The sequence below is a fragment of the Seriola aureovittata genome, chromosome 7 (assembly GCF_021018895.1).
Source record: "Seriola aureovittata isolate HTS-2021-v1 ecotype China chromosome 7, ASM2101889v1, whole genome shotgun sequence".
Classification (NCBI taxonomy): Eukaryota; Metazoa; Chordata; class Actinopteri; order Carangiformes; family Carangidae; genus Seriola; species Seriola aureovittata.
The window spans coordinates 1,721,444-1,743,225 of NC_079370.1; the positions used below are offsets into that span (position 1 = coordinate 1,721,444).

The following is a 21,782-nucleotide window of genomic DNA, read 5'->3' on the forward strand; positions in this document are numbered from 1 at the left end:
AAAATGTTATGAGTTTTTTCTAATATCAAAGGCCTTTTCTTAATGCATAATGTTCTTGATTTCCAAATACGTCCAAACTCCTTTTTTAAAAATATCCTCACATAAAAAATCTCCTCTCTACACAATATTCTCACTTATTGAAAGAGTCCTTTGTTTCAAAGAAACTCTCACGTCACAAAAACGTCCTTACTTTCCAAGACTTTCCACACTCAGATAATCTGACTTTTCAGAAACATGTACCTTTTCAAAAATGTCTACGCTTCCTGAAACTGTACTTACTTTTGAAACAGTTTCCTACAGTGTCCACACTTACAAAAAGCCTCCTCACTTTTCAAAAACACCCTCACTTTCTAAAAAAGTGTGTTCACTTTCCAAAAACATCCTCAGTTTCTGAAACTCACCCCAAAAGTCTAAAGCTCACACTCAAGTATAAGAACACACACGCAGACATACACACACACACACACCAGTCTGAATATACAGAGGTGTTATAAAAACCACGTCGAGTCTCTCTGGTCCCGATCGGTTTGTCAGTAAATCTCGTGTCCAGATGGCGAAGGAGGGAGACATCAGACTGTCGTCCCCAAAGAAGCAGATCCACGGAGCCACGTATTCGCCGTGAATCTCTTATCCGCCATCGTCCCTGAGGACCGACAGAAGTGTCTACGGGGCCACGTCTGCCTGCCTCTCCAAGTGGCCACAGGGGAGGGCCAATTAGGAGTTCCCTGTGGCCTTAATAAGAGATGGAGGGAGAAGGAGAATCAATTAAACCTGCGCTGACCCCCAGAAACAAGGCGGGAGGATCCGTCTCCACACAACCTTTAAATGAGGCAGCAGTGTGTCGGCTGGATTTTAACTCCTGCCCCACTTAAAGACAGATTGTGTGGTGGAGAAAAACAGGAAACAGTTAATCATTGAGTGGAAAGTCAGGGTGTGGAAGTGGGTGGGTGGATGGACAAATATATCACTCCTCAAATACTTATTTGTCTTTCATTATCAGAAACTTTACTCCCCATGCGGCCTGAATGTGACGCTGGACTATCGGCAAACTTCTGCCAAACATTAGTGCGTGTTGAGTTGATCTGCTGTTCACTCACTAAAAGACTCTTAAAGGTTCATCTGGAGATTTAGTTGGAAATAATTAGCTGAAGGTGTAACAACCAAACACCGACTCTATTCCCCCTTTAACAGCACCAAATGATTCAGGAATGTTCCTGTGAATACACAGTCACATCAGGCAGATTTCAGAAAACTGGGAAATAGTTTGACTTTTAAAATAAAGCTTTATAAAAACACAAATACAAACTACAAATATTAGTATACAAGTACATGTAGATGATTTAAGATGGCCCCTAGACCTATTTGTGTTCTTATGAGGGGAAAAACAGTATCATTAACCTTAACCTCCATAAGTACAACTTGATATATAAAATCCAAGCTCAGAAGTGGCTGATGAAAATAATAAAGTACAGCACATTCAGCCCCCCCCCCCGTCAAGTTTATGACAAATAATTGGATTTGAGGTTATAAGAAGCTGTTGATGGGGATGTCCCACGGCCTCGTGGTTGAAATACTAAATAACTGCAACAATTCAATTCCAACCAGGGTCATTAGTTGTATGTCACACTCCTCTCCCCCGCTGCACAACCTCTATCTATCAATCTATCAATGTAAGTGGCAGAATTAAAGCAAATTGACTTAACTTTAAAAAAAAAAAAAAAAATTTTTTTAAAAACATCATCACTTTCTACAACCGTCCTCATTTCCTGAAAAATGTCTTCACTTTCGGAAAATGTCCGTTTTCAAAAATATCTGTAATTTAGAGAATAACCAACAAAATATGCCCAGAAAGACGTTGGTTTATGTCCACAGCGTGCTCCTTTCACTTATTCAGCCATGCTCGGATTACTACAGGTGAACTGACAGACCATCCAGGTTTTCATAGTGTTTCTCATAATGTCTGTGGAATTTCAAATATCACTGACAGAAACACTTTCTGACTTATCTGCTCCAGACGTGACGACAAGTAGAAGCTTTTGTTTGTTTAAAAAGAAAGAAATAAAGAAAGAAAAACATTCGACAGAAGGAAGTTGATGTGTGAGGAAAAAAACTTGTAGATATGCATTGCATTGTGGGTAGCTTCCTCTCATTTATGTTTTGGGAGTCATCAACAAAGACGTGGAGCGAAGCAGCGTAGGTACCTCAGGAGGGAGGCGAGGATAATGAAAAGTTTGATTATCTGAGTTGCACTCTGTTTTCGACAATAATTCATAGCAGAAATTAAATTCTGCATACAGTTCTCTTAATTCGACTTTAATTAAACAATACTCTATAAATGGTACTTTCAATGACCAAATGTTCCCATGTAGCCACGCTGAGGGTCCCCAGCCATTAAGACTGATATAAAGTTGGTCTCATGGGGCCGGACTGGAGTCTGATTTGCAGGAATGACAGCTGAGGACTTCAAAAAGTTAATTAACTTTTCAATTAGGACTGCATCTGACATTGCAGTTGTGTCTGCTACAGAGCAGCTACACTGCTGTTCAGGGAGAAACAGACTTATGTAATAGATTGATGCACTTCAGTGTCTTTGAGCACTTGAATAATGGTTTGTAATGTGAGCATGTGGCATTAGTGATTGCGCTGTGTATTTGTTTTAATTTGGTTATTAGGAGAATTTAGTTGGTGCCATCTACGATTTCACTCGGTTACATTTTACTCCACAGATATGGAGAGGTTCGTGTGGCACTTTGGGAACGTTGCTAATTGAGTTGTTCGTGTTTTATCCACAGATATCGTCCGATATGTAGGATTAGTTTTTCTATGGTGGCAAAGAAAAGCCTAAACACATTATGGGTAATATTGGGTTTTACTTAAAATAACATCCAAGTAAAAATTGTTTGAATAAATCTTTATTATCTTTTTTTTTCTTTTGTTTTTTTGCAAAATAGTCAATTTAAATTCTTGCACCACCAATGAACCAGAGAAGCAACATTTTGATCAAACTCCCTATTTAGCATTTATAAGCTGTATATACACACAACACTGTAATGCAGTTATAGAGCAAATATCAAGTAAAGACAAGTGTTAACTGGAAGTGCGTAAATGTATTTGTCTTCTCCTAAGAAGCTTCTGTAGTCGATGTATAAACAGTTAATGACTAATTGATAACACAAAATAACAGAGCTGTAATAAAACTGAATCATGTATGATCACACACATGAACAAATCCATTACAGTGTTTATGATCTGTTTTAAAACACGTATAAATCATTCACAGGCAGCTCTGAAACAGTAGTTTGACAAAATATTCTTCACCTAAAACATCCGTTTACTAGACTCACCCTCCACTAATGATTATTATCATTAGTGCAATTAATAAATGTGCATTGTTCAAAATAATACATGAAGTAATATTCTATATAATTACAATTTGTTATCATTGCTGATAAATGCATTAACAAACACTCAAATGTCCTTACAGCTGCATTATAGTGTGTTCTTGTGTGTTATGACCAACTCATTAGTCTCACAAACGCTGAGTGCTGCCATTTAAATAATAATACCTTCAAAAATACATCGGCGCAGTCTCATTACTTCTCCCTAAGAACGAGTCAAATGTTGTTCTACTTGTTTGTTCTCATTACTGCCGCTGGTGTCAAACTAGTTATTAACAGAGAGAACAGGAAAGAAAGAAAGTTTTGAATAACCTGCACATTAATCTCAACATTCTCCTTGTGGAGGACGGACAGCCATTTGTGCATCCTTCCTGATATTAGATCAAATATCCCCACCATTTACTTACAGTCCGCATCCTCTTGAATGCAATGTTTTCAATTAGCGCATGATTCCTCAATTTTCGGCTAATATTAAGGCGTGTGCCAGCCTCTAATTGAAGTGGCTGGGTGGCTGTGTGCGCTGACGTGGGGACAATGTGCTAGCGTGGAGCTACTCATTAGCCCGACAGTGCCTTACACCTGGGGTTCATTCAGAGCACGGGTCAGAGGGCACGGGAATTTGTACGATAATTATTGACAAGCAGATGTTATAAAATCATTTATGGTAATGCAATCATAATAGATGGGCTTTGTGTCGCCGGGCAGATGAGCAGAGGGGGAGAAAGTTTATGCGAGGAGGAAAGAGAGGAGGGAGATTTACACCAAGCTGCTGGAGTGATTGCATTAAAGCCTATGTAGATGATAGAGAAATGTATGGCGTGAAGAGCACCTGCAAACACACACACACACACACACACACACACACACACACACACACACACAATATACATAAATCTAGACATTAGAAATGGTAAAGAATGGGGAACAAAGCTGCTTTAATGTGTTTTGTTGCCTGTAAATTCAGCGAAGTCGAAATCCGAAAAATTAACAACCATTTAGCGCAGACGCATTTACATCTATATTTGTTTACTGTATAGGAATCTGGTTTGATCTTATGTCGCAAAAATAGCATTTTCCTTATGTCTTCAGAGCTGCAGCCCCACTTTAAATGTGTGTTTAGGTATTTTTGCCTCATGTCTAGCTGCTTTTGATCACAACGTCGCCGTTTAATTATAAAAATAGCCTCTATCCCCAGCATAAGGAGGCTCCTCACAAATAAAATATTAAGGAGGTGGGGGGGCTAGGTGTCTTTACATATATTGTCATTTGCTATAAGACACCCTATCTGTCTCTCGAAATGTGTCAGGAATTACCGCCAATTCCAAAAACATGCATTAGCCCCCACCTTAGGTGCAATAGTTCTTTTTACAGCGGGCAAATATCGCAGCGAAACACGGCTGTGCGAGGCAGCTAACCTGGCAGCTGGCGAAGAATAACCCTGCACAGGAAGAAAGCAACCATGTTATCATGCACACACATGTGGCCTGGGTAAAGATTAAGCCGTATTCATCCCTGGCTGCTTCGCTCTCTCCTGCCTCAGTCCATCACAAGATATGGCAGCCGTTCAGCCAGGAAGCCAGGAGAGGTGCCATGGATTTCACGGCGTTCCCAAATCAGGCCGTCTGGAGACTCGGGCGAGGTGCTCCGCCGCTGCGCAACTCGCCTCGGCTTTCCCACAGATCATAAGCTCTGTACTGATGCCGGGGGTTTGGAATTTTTGTTGGATGGGAGTGTCGGTGCTAACACAGGCTCCCCTCCACCCACCCTAACACACACACACACACACGCACACACACACGCACGCACACACACACACACGCACGCACGCACGCACACACGCACACACGCACACACACACACACACACACACACACACACACACACACACACACACACACACACCACCACAGCCTGAATACAATCCCCTGTTGTGTGCATGGAATTGGGAATCATCTGCTGATTCATGCTTTCTGAGGACTATTGTTCGACAGCATGTTAATATTTTCGGGGAGTTTTTTTTTTTTTTTTTTTGAGGGGAGTGGATTTGTTGAATGAAAGACAGAGAGTAAGAAAGAAAATGATCATTTAGCATGGAGAAGTGAGGGATCATTGCATGTCCCTGCTGAGATGTACATTATCACTAAATGGGGCTGGGGGCTCAGAGTGGTGTTGGCCTTGAGTTGGGAGAGAGGCTTACACCCCGAGAGCTACTTAGGGGCCTCTCGCTGCTAAGCCGCTAATAATTCCTGCCGTTGCCTTAAAAAAAGGAGAAACACAAAGGGGAAACAAAGTGATGAATGCGGGGTGTATGGTAATACATCAGGCCTTGTTCACAGTGAACCGGAGCCTTTCACAGCGTAGGTGTGAGTGCTGGGCCAGCAAGACAGGTCAACATTAATAATAATGAAAACCACATTCAGCGCTAGTTTGCTGAACAAGCTGCAAGTGTTTGCAAAACAGGAAGCGAAACGCACATCAGCAAGCAAAGGTGAGACTCCATCAGCACTACAGATTATTTTCAGTAATCTGCTGATCACTTTCTCAATTAAATGTGTCCATAAAATCTCAGAAAAATCATTTCCCACAGTCTGAGATTGTGTCTTCAAATTCACCAACAGTCCAAGACCCAACAATATTCAATTTACTGAATATATGTCAAAGAAAAGAGGCAACTTTTTCCATTTGAGATGCAATTTTTTTTTTTTTAAACTGAAACGATTATTCAGTTGTTATTAATTTTCTGTTTAAGCTCTGATTAACATCAGAGCCTGTATTAACTAATGCTAATAGCCCATCTCACTCTCAGAATCTCCATAAGGAGGGCTAAAATTATATTGATAAAAACATTTTTAAAAAATCATAAGACAGAGATGTTTAAATTTTGTTTGGAAAGATATGATGTTGTGTTTTTAGGACAGAAAACTATCTACAGATAGTAACATGCACTGATTTACAAGATTTGGTGTAAAAATCACAAAATCCTGCTCATTTGCACCAGCTGTTAGGTGGTAACAATCATCTTTCCATTTTGTCATTCAAGACACACTCCTCATGGAGGGTGTTTGTCACAAAAAAACTGAGAATTGTTTGCACTATGCACAGTAATCACAGGTTGTTAAAGCAAAGAGAAATAACATTTATTGGTATGAATTTATGCCGTGAACTTCAGTCATAAAGTCTCATTGTGTGGTCTAAACTTTTTTAATGGAAGCAAATGAAAACAAAAGGCACTCTGCATCGCCTTGAGAGAGCTCAGAAGTGATGCCAAAGGAGCCAGGTAATCACAATGGTGTATCCAGGCATAAACGATTAGCTTACCCATCTGAATATTCAAGGTGATGCCCGAGCCATTTGTGTTGTGCTTCCTACATCCTCGCTTCAGCACACACAGATGAGGGGGGCCGCGGCACTGCGGCGGTGAATCCAAAGTGGTTTCCCTGTGTCAGTAATTTTTTATTTTCGAAAAAGCCACTGGTGCAGTGTATTAGTCATAATTTATGTTTATCATCCCTTGTACCCCGACTGACTTCAACAAACCGTTTAACGCTCCAAGCATATGTGCATATGGCGGCTTTAATAGCTATTCTGCATGGAGGAGCACTTTAAAGCCTCTAAATCATTTCTTTGGACAAACACTAATGAATTATGTCACCACAAGTGCAATTCAAAAGTGCAGAGGAACCAGTGGTAATTATTGGGAGGCTTGGAGATTTTAATTATCAGGAGTGGGCTCCTTTAAAGTGTAACTAACAGGATTCACGGGGAGGGCGATGATGGGACACGTTAGATCCTCTGATGGAGAGAAAGAGGATGGACAAGATAACTGCGAGCGGGAGGAGACTTTACCTCCAAACTGAGACATCCAGTGACTTTTAATTTGAAATAATAAAAATACACAGTGAAAACAAAGTCTAGTTAACGGAGGGATCCCTCACCTCGCTGCTGAACGAAATCCTCTTCAGGATTACTTGACAGAACATATTATGTAACCTGTTGTAAATTAGCTCTCCAAATGTGTTTTTTATTTTGTTTATTCATAAATCTGTTTATGAGGTAAAAACGTGCCCCCCCCAAAAAAATAACAAACAAAACAAAAAAAAACAACTAAACAACAAATACCATGTTGTAGCTTTGTTGTTGATCATGAATTAATCAGATGTTTGTTTCCTTGCATGCGTTAAGGCCTCGTGTCTCAGGGTGAACAACAGTTTGAGCATCATTTAATAAAACATCACTCTTCCTCCAGTCTAAAACTCCCTTGTATCCACTACACACAGAAGCACAACTTTATAGATTTACCTTTAAAATATGAGAAAAAAAACCCAGCAGACATGTTAATCTGTTAATGAGAAGGGCTCTGTTATATCATTTATGCTGATTTTAAGCGCCTTCTCCGAGCTGTCTGGAAATAGTAACTTGTTTGTCAGGAGCAGCGCCTGATTTTTGCTTAATGCATTAAATTCTGCTATAATTTCATCTCCTAATTTTTTTTTTATCATATTTACTGACATTTATGAAGTTTGTTTATGAAGCCAGTGACAGCTCTGAAGGCTCCTCTCACCACACGGTGTGTATTTATGTCTGAATATGTGAGCAGGACCCATTATGAATGTCCTGAAATCAGATTTATTCCAGTAAAAATATCCTCATTCCAAATCATTAAAAAATGGCAACAAGCTGTGTTGTGTGTGTTTTTTTTTTTCACACACAAAAAATAGCTGAAATATGGCATGTGAGAAATGTGCAAGGTGGCCGTCTTACAGAAGGTGTAGAGGTGGGATAAATTTAATTACAGCTTCAAATATTCATTTGGCAAATATATCAAGGTTGGAAACACAGGCCCAGAAATGGCAAGCCAGCCTGGCAGGCACTCACAATAGCGGATGGCAAATGACAGTAATCCATGAAAAGAGACCAGACATTTATAGAATTTATAGAGAAGGACTCGCCATTCCAGATCTCTGATGTTTGTGGGATTTGCTCATTGGCATGTTAAATGTAGGAAAATATATATAATAATCCCAACCTGTTTTTCTTTCCACTACTTTGGTTACTAAATTTCCAAATTGATTTAGGTTAATTATTGAGCCACATGTGTGAACACATTTTGCAACAACTTACCTGATGTTTTTTTTTTTTTCTTAATCAAAAATGAAGTTATCCACACATTCGTGGTTTTGAATGTTACTTTTCGCTTGTGAGGTGTATTCAGGGTTAGATGTAAGAAAGACAGAATGTAATGGAGTTTCAGACTCGCCGTTATCTGAGTGTAATAAACAGAATCATACCGATACTTCCAAAGAGCAGTTCGCAAATTTTCAGTTAAGACAGAAATGAGCCATCATCTCTGTGCGTCTTTTGTTTTGCAGGCCTCAGACGGTCACTCAACACAATCGCAGTAGCAGGAAACGTAACACGTGAGCCTTGCTGCTCTCTGATCTGAACACGCTCGCTGTCTCGCCTCCAGCTGTGCAAAGGGTTGTAGCGCCAGCGAGACGCCAAGCACAAGTGCAGGTACACCAGGGCACTTCCTCTTCCTGTGAGAGCGAGTGAAGGTGGCCTACTTTGCCTTCGTTATCGCGCTTTAACCCTGCGTAAGGTTGATTTAATCAGCAGGTTGGGGATGGGGGGTGGGGTTAAGGAGGGAGAGAGCCTGCCTCACCTTCCAGAGCCTGGAACTGGAGGAGAGCACGGGGGCGGTAAGTGGTTCTCCGAAGACCACACAGTCGCAGAGAGTCCCGCTGCTGGTGCCAAACAACCCCCCTCCCCTCCGCCCTACGCCATCACCTCCTCTCACTGGAGCAGTCAAACCTCACCCACCTCACCTCCACCTCCAGGGAGCTCCTCCGTCTCCGGTGCTGCTGAGGCTCCGAGCAGGGCTCGCTCCCAGCGGGAGAACACGGGGCGCCAGCTGGTTTGGTTGGGCTCTAATAACAAACGGGTGCAAAACAGTTAAGTGAAAGGTAGAAACTGACACTGACCTACATAAAAGCCACAAGACATCTCCACTTCACATCTCTCCTGAATGCATCATTGTCCTTTTATATTAAAGGCAAACAGCAGCAGAGCTCCCTGTTCATAACACTGATGAACTGGTGGATATTTGTGATTTTAATGTTACCAGTAGACATCTACATGAAAATAAATGTTTGTTTTGTTGCTCTTTTTCATTGGATAACGTGGAGCGATTTATGTCACGCTGTGTATGTATTTCTCCCCAGATCAGCAGAGTGCGACAGAGCTAAGCGTAGGTGCGCCTGTGCGTAGGAATACCGTAGTTCAACAGTTCACAAACTGTTGTTCCAAGGAAAAGGGCTGTTTGACGGCAAGATAAAATGGTGATCTGGTGAATTGATATTGTCTTTTTTATGTGGGCATGTTTTAAAGAGGCAAAAGCATGCCCTTGAGGATGGGCCCGTCCACAGCGGTTAGATGCTGATCCGAATCTGCTGCAGCTAATACTCTGACTTTAGATAAGTACCTTACACAATCCCATGTCAAATAACCCAAACTATCCCACAACACATATCTGTGTGTTTTGTGTCAGCCACAACCTTTGTTTGCTATGAAAAAGAGGAAGGCCTGGGTTATCATGAGACCCCCAAAAGAACGATAGCATCAGTTATTTCAGGTCCCAAAATAAATATGTTTACGTTCAAGTGACAAAGCCCTCTAGTGGTCACATTCATTATGACAGGAGGGAGGAGGAAGTCAGGGGACCTTATCATGGAGAGGCAAAGTGAGTGAAAAACATCACACTTTAAGTCGGGAGACTGCTGTTTGCTTCCTGTTTCCAACTTCATCATGGTCATTCCCTAACTTTAACCACATGTTTATTATTGTAGCCATGACAACGAAGCTCCTCTAACATTAACAAAGTACTTATTCCAACCCGAACCGAGATCTTTCCTCTTAAACCTGATCAAGTTACTTTCGTGCCTAAACCAAACCAACGTCAAATCAGGGTATTTTGCAGTTTGGTTTGGAGGACTTGTTGGGCAGAAAGATTTTACATTTCACTGTTAAAAAACTCAATATGTATCTCACAGGTTTTTCCTGAGAAAACTGTCAACTAGGAAGTAATGTGCTTTTGTGCTAACATCAACCTTTGTTTGGGAGAAAAAAAGAAGAACAGCTGGGTTATCATTCTGGCAGAGCGCCACCTACGAACACTTGAACATCATCAGCCAATAAAATCAAAGGAAAAACATGTCAAAGAGTCGGACACAGCAGTTTGATTGACAAGTGAATAGCGCATCAATAAATGCTTAAACACCAAAGAAAAAGAAGAAGCAAAGTGAGCGTCTCGCAAAAATGAAGACACACACGGTGCCTGGAAATTATGGGATCAGCTTGCAAGTAGTCAAACTGCTTTACTCGAACCTTCCTGCTGAACATCTATCTGCACGTCACCTTTGCAGCAGCAGATGTAGCAGCTCACCGCCGCCTCTCAAATGAAAGACTAAGCCTAAGAACTGAATAAATTTGTCCACAAGCAGGAGCCAAAATCATCAAACGGCCTTCCACCCTCCTGATACAGGAGAGCGGTCCATGTGGAGGTATGGAAGACGCTGGCGGCAGCAGCGGGACGGGCGGGGTAGAGGTGGTGGTGGCAGCGGCGGCAGTGGTGGTGGGGTACTAATCGGGGAGGGAAGGAGGGATGGATGGATGGATGTAGGAGGAGGAGGAAGGGAGGGAGGGAGGGAGGGTTGATAAAGCCTGATCTGTGCCACGGGGCATTTATGGCTGTTGGGGATGCAGGGGGACGGGGATAGGGGGAAACGGGTGGGAGGAGGCATTGTCTGCTGTGTCCGCGCGTTTATAGGATTGAGCTCAAGTTTCCTTTGTGTTTCCATTTTGTTGAGGGATTATGTTCTTTGAGAGAGTTGTGCAAGCAGGCAGGCACACAGAGTGGAGGCGGAGAGAGAGAGAGAGAGAGAGAGAGAGGGAGAGAGAGAGAGGATGGGTGAGGGTAGCGGGGGGGACACGAGGAGAGAGGGAGGATGTCTTTGTTCAGAGCATTGATCATGAACAAGACAGATAGCAGAGGGTGTATGTCTGCATGAGTGTGTGTGTACAAGTTAGTGTATCTGTGAATGGTTTTAATGCCACAGTGTGTGTGTGTGTGTGTGTGTGTGTGTGTGTGTGTGTGTGTGTGTGTGTGTGTGTGTGTGTGCTGGAGCGAGTGTGAGCAAGAGCGAGCAAAGCAAGATGTCAGGACATGTAACCAGCCATGTAACAATTTAAAATCAATTTGCCTCCCAAGAAGAAATCGCTCTGCGAGACATTTTTCCCTCCAAGCGTTTACAGGACTTTCATTCTATCTAAATAGATATCAATTACATAATCGCCTTGCTTCTCTCCGCCCGGCCGCCGAATGCAAAGTTTGTCACACTGAGCTGTGGCGTAATTGTCCCCCGCGCATAATGTTTTGCGATTGCTTGTGACATTTGCAGTGTCATTGATCAAACAGGGCGCAGTTGTAAATGAAGACACAAAAAGCGAAGAGCCAGGAAGGGGTGGAGGAGGTAGAGGAGGTGGAGGTGTTGGAGGTCTGACACTTCTTGTGATTTGTGTTAACTGAAGCAACAGTTTCATGTTGGAAACCACCTCCTTTCCCCTCGAACATGATTCCAAAAGTCACATCCAAAGCAGTTTTCTCTCATTAATCAATTGGTAATGGATGAAAGTCTGCGCCTCTCCACAATTCATCAAAAATTCAGAATGAAAAAAAAAAAAAAAAAAAGTAACTGGAAGTCTTAACTGGTGATAATCTGAGCGCTGAAAGTTTTCCAACTGCGCTCATTGAAAAAAAAAAAAAAAAAAAAACACCCTGGTGTCTTTACCTTGTTCCAACCCCACTGGGTAACCACGTACCCATTGTGTTTTCCTCAACTTGTTAAAACACCACATGGTATATTTGCATAGGATAACCAACATGTATAGTGAATCATTTGCATGCCTGAAAGTGCACTTGAGTAACCGTAATTACACGTGACACCAATTACTCTGTTACTTTGTATTAAATTATAATGGAAAATTCCACTAGAGAATTGGAGCCTAATTGCATCTTAATTTGCATAATTTTGCATATTAATCACATCTCCAATGAATAATAAATTTCAGCAGATTTTTTAATTTATGCATAGATACAAAAACAAGTTGAAAAATAATTTGTGAGTGAAAAAATCAGGAACTATTACTTAGAACATTTGTGCTAATTTCTCTCATTACCCCGCTCTCAAGTCAAAGATATCTCTACTCTTGATCAAGCTTTGCATTTTGAAATAGAGAGTTAGTCAAAGCTTAAATAAAAAAATAGACCAGAAAGAAATGGAGGAACATAAATTTTGGAAATATCCATGCATCCATTTTACATAAAACTTTGTGGCTCTATTTAAAGCTCTCTCCACAGCAGAGATGCCAAACGCATTCTACAATGATAATTCAAATCACTTTCTGTCTTTCCCTTTTCTCTCTCTCTCTTTTTTTTTTCCTGGTCAACACCTGTGCCTGCTATTGTGTGTGGCTCCCTGCCAGCACACACAAAATCCAATACCTGTAGCCCAGATTAAATTCAAATTCACAAAAACAACATATTTTCAGATTTAACATGCTATCCTTTCCAGCGGAAAAAGTTGACGAAGTTATTTTATAAATAATGAAAGAAAAACAAAAAACTAAAATTAGCGCTTGAGTCCATCGTCACTTCACCGAGGAACAAACTGACATGTTGGAGTCAGAGTGAACAAGTTAGTTAGTTTTATATTATGTATATTTTATGTGTCTCAACCTCTTGTGACTTCTGATCCTTAAAACAATGAAATTACTATGATCTACTTGCAGCTCTGTACACGTCTTTGGTTTTCAAATAATTTATGCTAGAAAAAAAAAAAAAAAGATTTGAGGAAAATATTAAAGACAAAACACTCAATAGAAAAATTGAGATTTCAGACACAAATAAAATCATCAGGTGCAGTGTTTTACTACTGTAATTTTCACATCTATAAATGCATTGTGGGATTGTTGCAGAAAGCAGTGTTCATGCCACTGACAACTAGTTTTTTGTTCGGTTGTGTGAATTTTTGAGAACAGACAGTAAATGAATTTCACTATATTCAATGTGTAGGCTGTTATTTTAGATACAGTCCTAATGTTGTGGAGCTGAAACATGTTTCTGCTTCCTCATCCTGTTGGTTGTCTTGTGACCCCTCAGATTTATTTAGCTCTGGGCCACTGGGAAGTTTCACCTGATGTACATGAACGTCAGACATCCAAATTCTGCTTAACATAATTATTTTAAAGGAGTGATTTTATCCACAAAACATAAAGTGATATATTCCAGAGCCTGGTGTGTTATTCATGATCACTCATCAACCAGTTTTCACCTCTGCTCCACCAGTGACCTGCCTCACACACTCTGGAGGTTTGCTGAACACGACACCTTCAGCCCTGTCGGTGGATGTTACCCAGGAGCTCAGCTGTGGACAACAGTGCCTTTCAGTGGCTCAACAGGAAAGAGCTCAACGGAGACACTGGCTACAACATTAAAGCCCTCACACACCATCTCTGTGACTCTGGATAACATTACAGGCCTTTGACACTCTGAGCTGCAGTGTCCTACAGTGAGTGCAGCAGATAAACTTGAATTATTTACAGTACAAATACAAAGAAAACACCTTAACAACCTATTGAAAGATTGAGAGAGTGGAGGAATAACAGACTGGCAGTCTGGGCCTCGGTGCCATCACATCCACCAAAGAAATGTGTCACTAGACACCAAAAAACTTGTATATATATATATATGTATATTCAGGTCACTCATTTAACTGTTCACTTATATTTTCTTTAAATGTTATCTCCCTAGATGAAGGTCTAACTGCTACTTCAAAAATAATAATATACTCTGACAACGAAATACTAGTTATTAGTCATTATGTTTTAATTTGAAAGTGTACTTTTTAATTTGAAAAACTGTCATATTAAAAGACACCAACTCTGGAAAATCAGAATCTGCCTTAAGTGTCTGTATTTGACTGTCAGCGCCTCTTCAGGATGTTGAAAGCTGTTGAAAGACATGACCTCTGTGTCGTCAGCAGGAGCCACAGCCCTACTGGTCGACGTGTCAGACTGGTTTTAACTGGTTTTGGAGGCAGTTTAAATCTGTTAGTTCATACACTACGCTTTCTTTCTATTGTTTGCTTATTTTCATTCAGAATGTCAGTAAACCTCGTCTGTATGTGACAACTTATTCGTGAGAAAGTTTACAAGTTATGCAAAAAAGCAACAAGAAAGCCAAGGGCCCCTGGACATTAAGGGGCCCAAGAGTTTCCCTCCATGTAAACTAATATCTGATAGAGAAACTGCACTAAAGTACAAAATCAACTAAGGTGGGTCCAACATGATTACCTACTTTTGTGGCCCTGTCTTGTAGAGACATTATGTCAAAATCTTTAAGAGCTTTATTATTCTGATGTATATGATTCTAAAATTGTGCATATGCAAATGAAGTTTTTTTTTTTTTAATCAAACTGCCACAAACTAAGTATTCTTGCAGAGATGTACTGGTTTCACTGGACTTAATGGGAACTCTGTCTTCCTTCCTATCTCCACTCCTTTCATTTCTCCTTCCATCCTCCTCCTCCTGCTCCTCCTCCTCACTCTAAACCTAGTTAGAAATCTTGATTATGGTGTTATAAACAGCAGCCTGGCCTCAAACTCTTTTTCACTTGTGTGTTTATCTGCAGATTCTCCAACAATTAATCCCATCCAGCGTGGAGTCGTTAATATTCTGCTCCATTCGACTCGCAGATGTAAAAAGCATTCTCAGCTGACACACGTAATTACTATGATACATCCCGGAAAGGTTTCCGTGTCTGAGCGCAATCTCAAATAACCAAGTGCTGCGCTGCTAATTATTGATAAATAAAATTAGTTGGGAGAACTTCAGGTGGGCGGGGCCGCGCGCAGGTGTCTGCCGCGTGCGTGTGGCAGAGGAGGGAAGAGAGAGACGGGAAAACGGCGCTGACCTGTAATCACCGGGAACAGCGGGGACTTAATGATGTTTTGGTCTGCTGATCAAATTTCACATTTTCGCACAATCATTTTAGGCACCTGCGCAGAAAACAAAGCCTGGGCGGAAACTGCTGGCCCGTAGGAACAACTGGTTCTGTAGTGTGTGTGTGTGTGTGTGTGTGTGTGTGTGTGTGTGTTCCCTTCTCTATCGTGTTAATAATACATGCACGCACAGATACTTAGAGTTTGTTTTGTAGTTTTTTCATACTTTATAACACACACACACACACACACACACACACACACACACACACACACACACACACACACACACACACACACACACACACACGAGACAGATAAATGGATATTTATCTCCCTCTACTGGATTCTATCAGTAAAGCCACTTTGCTGCCTTTAAGTGCTCATTGTAAGTTCCGTCAAACACAGCTATAGACTCTCTCTCGATAACTACAAATATTATTTGAAATTAAATGCGTTATAGGCTGGTTTTGTAGTATGTGCTACTAGAAAATATTATACATAGTTTTGCTGAACGCTCATAATGATACTGGTGAGCATAGAAACCCAGAGCCAGTTTGTCACTGTGAATAGTTTATTTTAAATCGACTAACAGTTTTATAAAAGCGGTAAATAAAAGTTTGTGTCAGATTAGGCTGTTGTTGTTTCTGGTAAATCATGTTATATATTGTGTGTAATCTACTTACATCTACATACTGTACATTATTTGTTTGTATAAAATAAATGCCACATGTATATTGTCACATTTGACCATCATACAATCCTCTAACTTCCCATCGGCTTCAACTTGTTTTTTCAACTTTAACTATCCTGAAGGAATTTTAGTCTGCAGGTGAGATTAGGAGCAGCATCAATCTATTAGTCAAACACATCTGATCAATATAAAATATATTCATAAAAAAAAAAAAAAAATATATATATATATATATATATATATATATAGACACTACTACCGTACTTTCAAGTGTAACTAAATCCTAATATAAAGCAAAAATAAAGCGCTCCAGCTGATTGTTTCTACATTTCCAACAGCACTGGAAGGCAGCAGTCATGTGTGTGTACGTCGTGTACGGCTGAAGGATTGTGGGTACGGCATGGGGTGAGTTGCATAAGGTTGCCTAAAAGGCAGCTGTGAGTGGAGGCTGTTTCAGCCCCGGTCCTCGGGTCACACGTCGCATTTAACGCCGCGTCCTCCTCGCTTCGATGCAGCGGATCGCCAGCCTCGCTGCATGCCGGGAGTTCGGCGGCCTCGCGGTGTGCAAGCCCGGGGTCTGCGCCTTGACGAGGGGCCCGAGCTGCAGCGGGCAGCCGGTCGTGCACCGGCAGTGGGCGGGTGTGTGTGCGCGTCCTTTCTCCGGGGAGCACGCAGCGCAAGGCCGGAGGCTCTGCAGGCGGAGGTTCGTGTTTGTGAGTCAGAAACACAGACTTTTCAGCACCGAGCCCGGAGCCGACAAGCCGGAGGGGAGCTCCGGTGGACAGCCCGATATCTCCGTGGTCGGCATCCCGGATCCGCTCACCTGGATCCGCTGTAAAAGCATCATGTTCCTCATCGAACTGTACTTTGAGTTAGACGTCAACTCTGTAGAGTTTGATAGAGGAGTAAAACAGGTAACTACTGACAGGTACCAACACGCCCTCTACTAATTACCATTAAACCAATGATGTAGTAAGAAGCTGGGAAACGTTTCCCTGTATGTGGTCCATAAAGGGCTCCAAACATCTCCCTTTATTTGTTTACATGGCATTGGTTTGAAAGTTTGTGATTCTTCAAATGTAAATGAATTTCCACGAGGGGGGTCAGAGGTCAAACTTAAGATGAGACTGATGAAAAGCTGGAGGGAAGGTATTATAAGACCTAGAGGAGGTTTTTAGCTCCTCGCTTTTAATAATAGATAAATATGTAAGGATGAAAACACACCTAAAGATCTCAGACTGCTTCATCATCAATGTATCTCAACAGCAACGGCACTTGTAACTTTGATCAAACCCATGCTTGGTGTGTAAACCTCACCTCATGTCACCTGGTAGCTGTTCAGCAGCAGTGGTTGTGGAATTGTAGATGCTGAAATGTACTTTTGTTCTGGCTTAACAGTTTAAGTCCTTCATTTGAACATTTACAATTACATCTGGGCAGGCACATTCTGTTGATGAGGATTGTGATATGATTAAAAGCTCCAGAATGGCAACTAAATGGACCTCACGGGGAGACTGTTTTCTTAACTAGACATTCAGTGGTTGTGTATTTGATTTTTCCCTGTTATTACTTTGATAATGACAAAGGTTTCCATCAAAGTTAACACGACCAACGCAACCCACAAACATTACTGACCATGATGCAGGTAAATAAACACCTGTCTTGTTCCTCATCCGACCCAGGCTTTGGTCCATGTCTCCAATGTGATGTCCTGTGGCAGATACCATGAACTGAGAGGGGTCGTGTCCAATGAGGTAACAAATCATGCACATGCTGGAGATTTGTGCCTTCTGTTAGGGACCACTAGTACTATGGAAACTCATATATATGAACATGTGATATATGTGTATCGATTAGACTCCTGTGTTTCTGGGCAGTGTGTTCACTTACAAAAAGAACATCACGTTGTAAAACAATGTTTTGCAGTCCAACAGTGTGATTCTTATACAACATTAAGTTTAAATTCATCACACAGGTCTCTCGATGAAATATAATCCATGACCTGGTCAGTTTTTGTTTTGATTTGTCTCTCTTGTTCTTTCAGATGGTACAATATATTGAGAAGAGGTGCCGGTCTCTCACTAGTGCTCAGAGGCAGCAGCTAGCTATAACAATGGATGATATTATATTTGTGCTTCCAGAGGACGTGTCTGTTGTCTTTGATCAATATGGTAAGTTTTGCACAATTCGTTTTCATACACTAACAAACACACGGAGGCTACGTCTACAATACTACCGTCCAGCTGACTGTTCTAGCGCCGTATCAGAACTGATCTCCGTCCATACAATCACACCTGAAAACACATATCACATGACCATCTACGTACACTTGGCATGCGCATGGCTGTGTAAACAGGAAGCAGATTGTCTACTGAGCAGTTGTGTAGTTGCAGAAAATACTACAAACAAGGAACAGCAAAGACAGTTGTAGCATTAAAATGCAAAATGTAACGGCACAAAACAGCTGCTACCAAAGAAAACAAGGTCAGCAACACTTGTATTCGTTATCCATGTTGCCTTCACCACTGGTAGTCTTGACACGTAAGACTCAATCAGCGAGATCCCTTGGGCGGGTCGATGTCTACATCATTGTTTCCAAAGGTCTCCGTTTTAACTCCGGAGTAGTGTGGACAGCAGGTGTAAACGAAGCAAAAGAGATGCGTTTTAAAACTAAAACGTAGTTGTGTGGACATGGCCTGAGTGAGAACGTTTCGGGACACTTGAGTTGAAATATACATTCTGTCAGGGTTACTTCCTGGTCTGTCACAATCTGAGAAAGCCACTTAAACTGTTGATCTACTGATGTTGCTGGGCTGCTAACTCTGCTCCGTCTTCCTCTGTGCAGGTAGAAAGTTCTGCTTCATCGTCATGAGGTTTTGGCTCCTGTCAACACACGAAGGGCCCGATGACCCAGAGGGCACAAAAATCTTCAAAGTGGCCTCTGGTGAAGACAGCAGCCCACAAAAGAAAATTGCGACTGCTGTTTATGAGTAAGCACTGAGCTCGTTGTCTGCACACGCATCACAAACACACCATGTGTCCAAAAGTGTGGATTACAACAAATCTTCCCTCAATCAGCTATGACATGTTCAAATCTATTTCACGGCAGCGTGTGTGCTGGGTCTTTTTTGCTTTATGCTCATTTTTGATCATTAATTTGCTCAGATGTTTGGTGCCAAAATCTCTGTTTGCTTTATTTCTCGGTATAGAGTATGTTGAATCACAATTAAAAAGGTACAAATATTTACTTGGAAAAATAATTATGTGTTGGCAAAAGCTCAAGTTACATGCATGCCTTCTAACATATGGCAAGTCTGATTTTGTTGGGTGGATAACAGAGCCACAGCTACACACAACATGGTGGTGAGTTAAATGTTTTTCAAATATAGAGTGAGACCATGACTGAAAGTGGTCTCAGACCTCTGGACCCGTCTGTATGTGGAAAGGATAATTGAGTGTCATGTGTACAGATGCAAATTATCTAATGTTTAAATCTTTTCTCAGGGAAATGGTGAAACTGAAACACCTTAAAGTAAGAAATATGAGTAGAAGCACTGATTGGGGGAAAAAAATTAACAAAAAAACCCGCAAATGTGGTTGTATTTACTTTAACACGGTGCCTACACAGCTACCACAGTGGAAACAGCACATCGGTAGAGCAACTGAAACCTCCATAACTGTCTACACGGGATGTGGTCAGGCACAGGACTCTGTGCAGGTCATTTGCATTTTGGTTGTGCTCACAATCTCGGTAGTTGTGCTCATAAATCAGCAGAAGGCAATCTTACCAGGTTGAATCTTTCAGCCTTTGGAGCAAGTCTGAATTCACGAAACATCTACAAAACACGCAAAGAGGAAAATTAAGCACGTCTTGTCCTCATTAAGAGCACTCTATAAATGAATCCTAACTCTATCAATTATCCTCTCATTTGTTCCAAGAAAATAGCATGATATTGCTGAGGAGATTCTCCTAATGTCAGATTTATAATCACAATAATAGCTGCTCCAGCTGTCTCCATCTTTATATCTAAAATTTTCTTTCATGCATGGATGAAATTCTGAATATCAAACAATTGACATGCAGCATGTAGGTAAACAAAAACTTTTTCTGTTCACTGTCTGACTTTAGATGAGAAAATGTATAAGGGGATTCATTAGTTAAGGCTTAAAAATATATCCGTGAGCTTCTTCCTTGATATCGACTAAACTGCAGGTACCAAATAATGTGCAAGTATTGTGGCTGTTTCTGTAAAATGTCCTCATGTCTGAATGAAGCCAGAAGGAACATCAACATAATGGACAACCATGCCTGAATAACAAAAAGCCATTACTTTAACAATATGAAAAGGGCTAATAGACTCCAGTTCTGATTATGTGAAATTCTGGTGCTGCATCACTTCAGTCGCTCTGATTTTAGTTTAAAGAAACACTGAATTGTTTTGCTGCTGTAAGAGAAAAAGGAGGAAATAATTTCACTCCCAGTGTGCATGTAACAGTTAAAGCCTCTTTCCGTTTCCTATCAGTAATCCAGTTAGTTGTTGGACCACACGGTGGGGTCTATTCTACCTAATGCCCACCTATCTAGTTGGCCAGATTCTCCCTCCCATTGTTTCAGGTCTTACAATCCCCTCTGAGAAAGCCTGTTACACTTCAAATGTTATCCCAAAGGCTAGCAAACAGTCTGACAGAATAAGGAAGCCATTTTCATAATCTTCACCTCATTATTTTCAAGGTGAAACAAGAAGCAAAACTTAGTTTGAATGTCAGCGTTAGTCAGTCTGCCTTTATCTCCTGGACTTGAAATAAACTTGTACTACTAAGAATTTACGATGCCCTTCTGTAGCTCTTTTGAATTTTCAATAGTAGAGCCCCTGGGTATGCATGATTTACATCAGTCTGAGGATCTGTTCATGTTTAAAATGAGAGTAAACTTTCTTAGCTCCCATTAAACATGTCTGCCTCTTTCCCTCCAGATTCCACAGAGAGCTGACGAGGGGGGCCTCTCCTGACTGGACGGTCACGACTGTTTGGCACTGGCACTGGAAACTGGCTGAGGACGCAGCAGCAGACTAGTGATCAAGTGGATTTATTTAAGTATGAAAGACTACATTAAACTGGACAACAGTCAAAGTGAGCAGCAGACTGAAGGTGAACATGAAACAGGACCCAAAGCCATAGCACTGAAGCTGTGCAGACAACTCAAGACCTCAGAACTTTATACATGAAACCAATCCTCCTACTTGAAGGTCATCCTTTGATCCTCAGATGCCTTTAGTTCCTTCCTCCAGTGATTTCACACTGTTGAAAATGTTAGTAATACAAGTCAAAGTAGGAGTAACACTCCCATTAAGTGTTTTTAGCTAAGATATGGACAGCGCGATGAGGTCACTGGAGGAAGACTCTCTTTTCCTCTGGCATGAAAGTTTTTGTCATGGGATTCCTTGGTCATCTCTATTATAAGTGATTAACCTTCATTTGCAAAGGAAGACCATGAGATGTGGCTGAAAGCTCACACAAAAGTAAGTAAAACATTGTTTCCAAGGTCAAAAATGAACTTTGACACCCAACTCCACATTGAATTTGTTAAACCAATAACCTGTATCAATAAATTGTTTGATCGTGACACCAAACTG

General features: G+C 41.2%; 1 protein-coding gene across 1 annotated transcript; it reads left to right on the plus strand.

Moving 5' to 3' along the window:
* The first annotated feature begins 16,534 nt into the window (after positions 1-16,534).
* On the plus strand, positions 16,535-21,779 carry si:dkey-82o10.4 (uncharacterized protein LOC797793 homolog). Its single transcript, XM_056380474.1, has 5 exons — positions 16,535-17,063; positions 17,832-17,903; positions 18,194-18,320; positions 18,995-19,139; positions 21,123-21,779. Exons 1-5 carry the CDS (start codon positions 16,659-16,661, stop codon positions 21,220-21,222), a joined length of 849 nt encoding a protein of 282 aa, XP_056236449.1. The 5' UTR covers positions 16,535-16,658; the 3' UTR covers positions 21,223-21,779.
* The last annotated feature ends 3 nt before the right edge of the window (positions 21,780-21,782 follow it).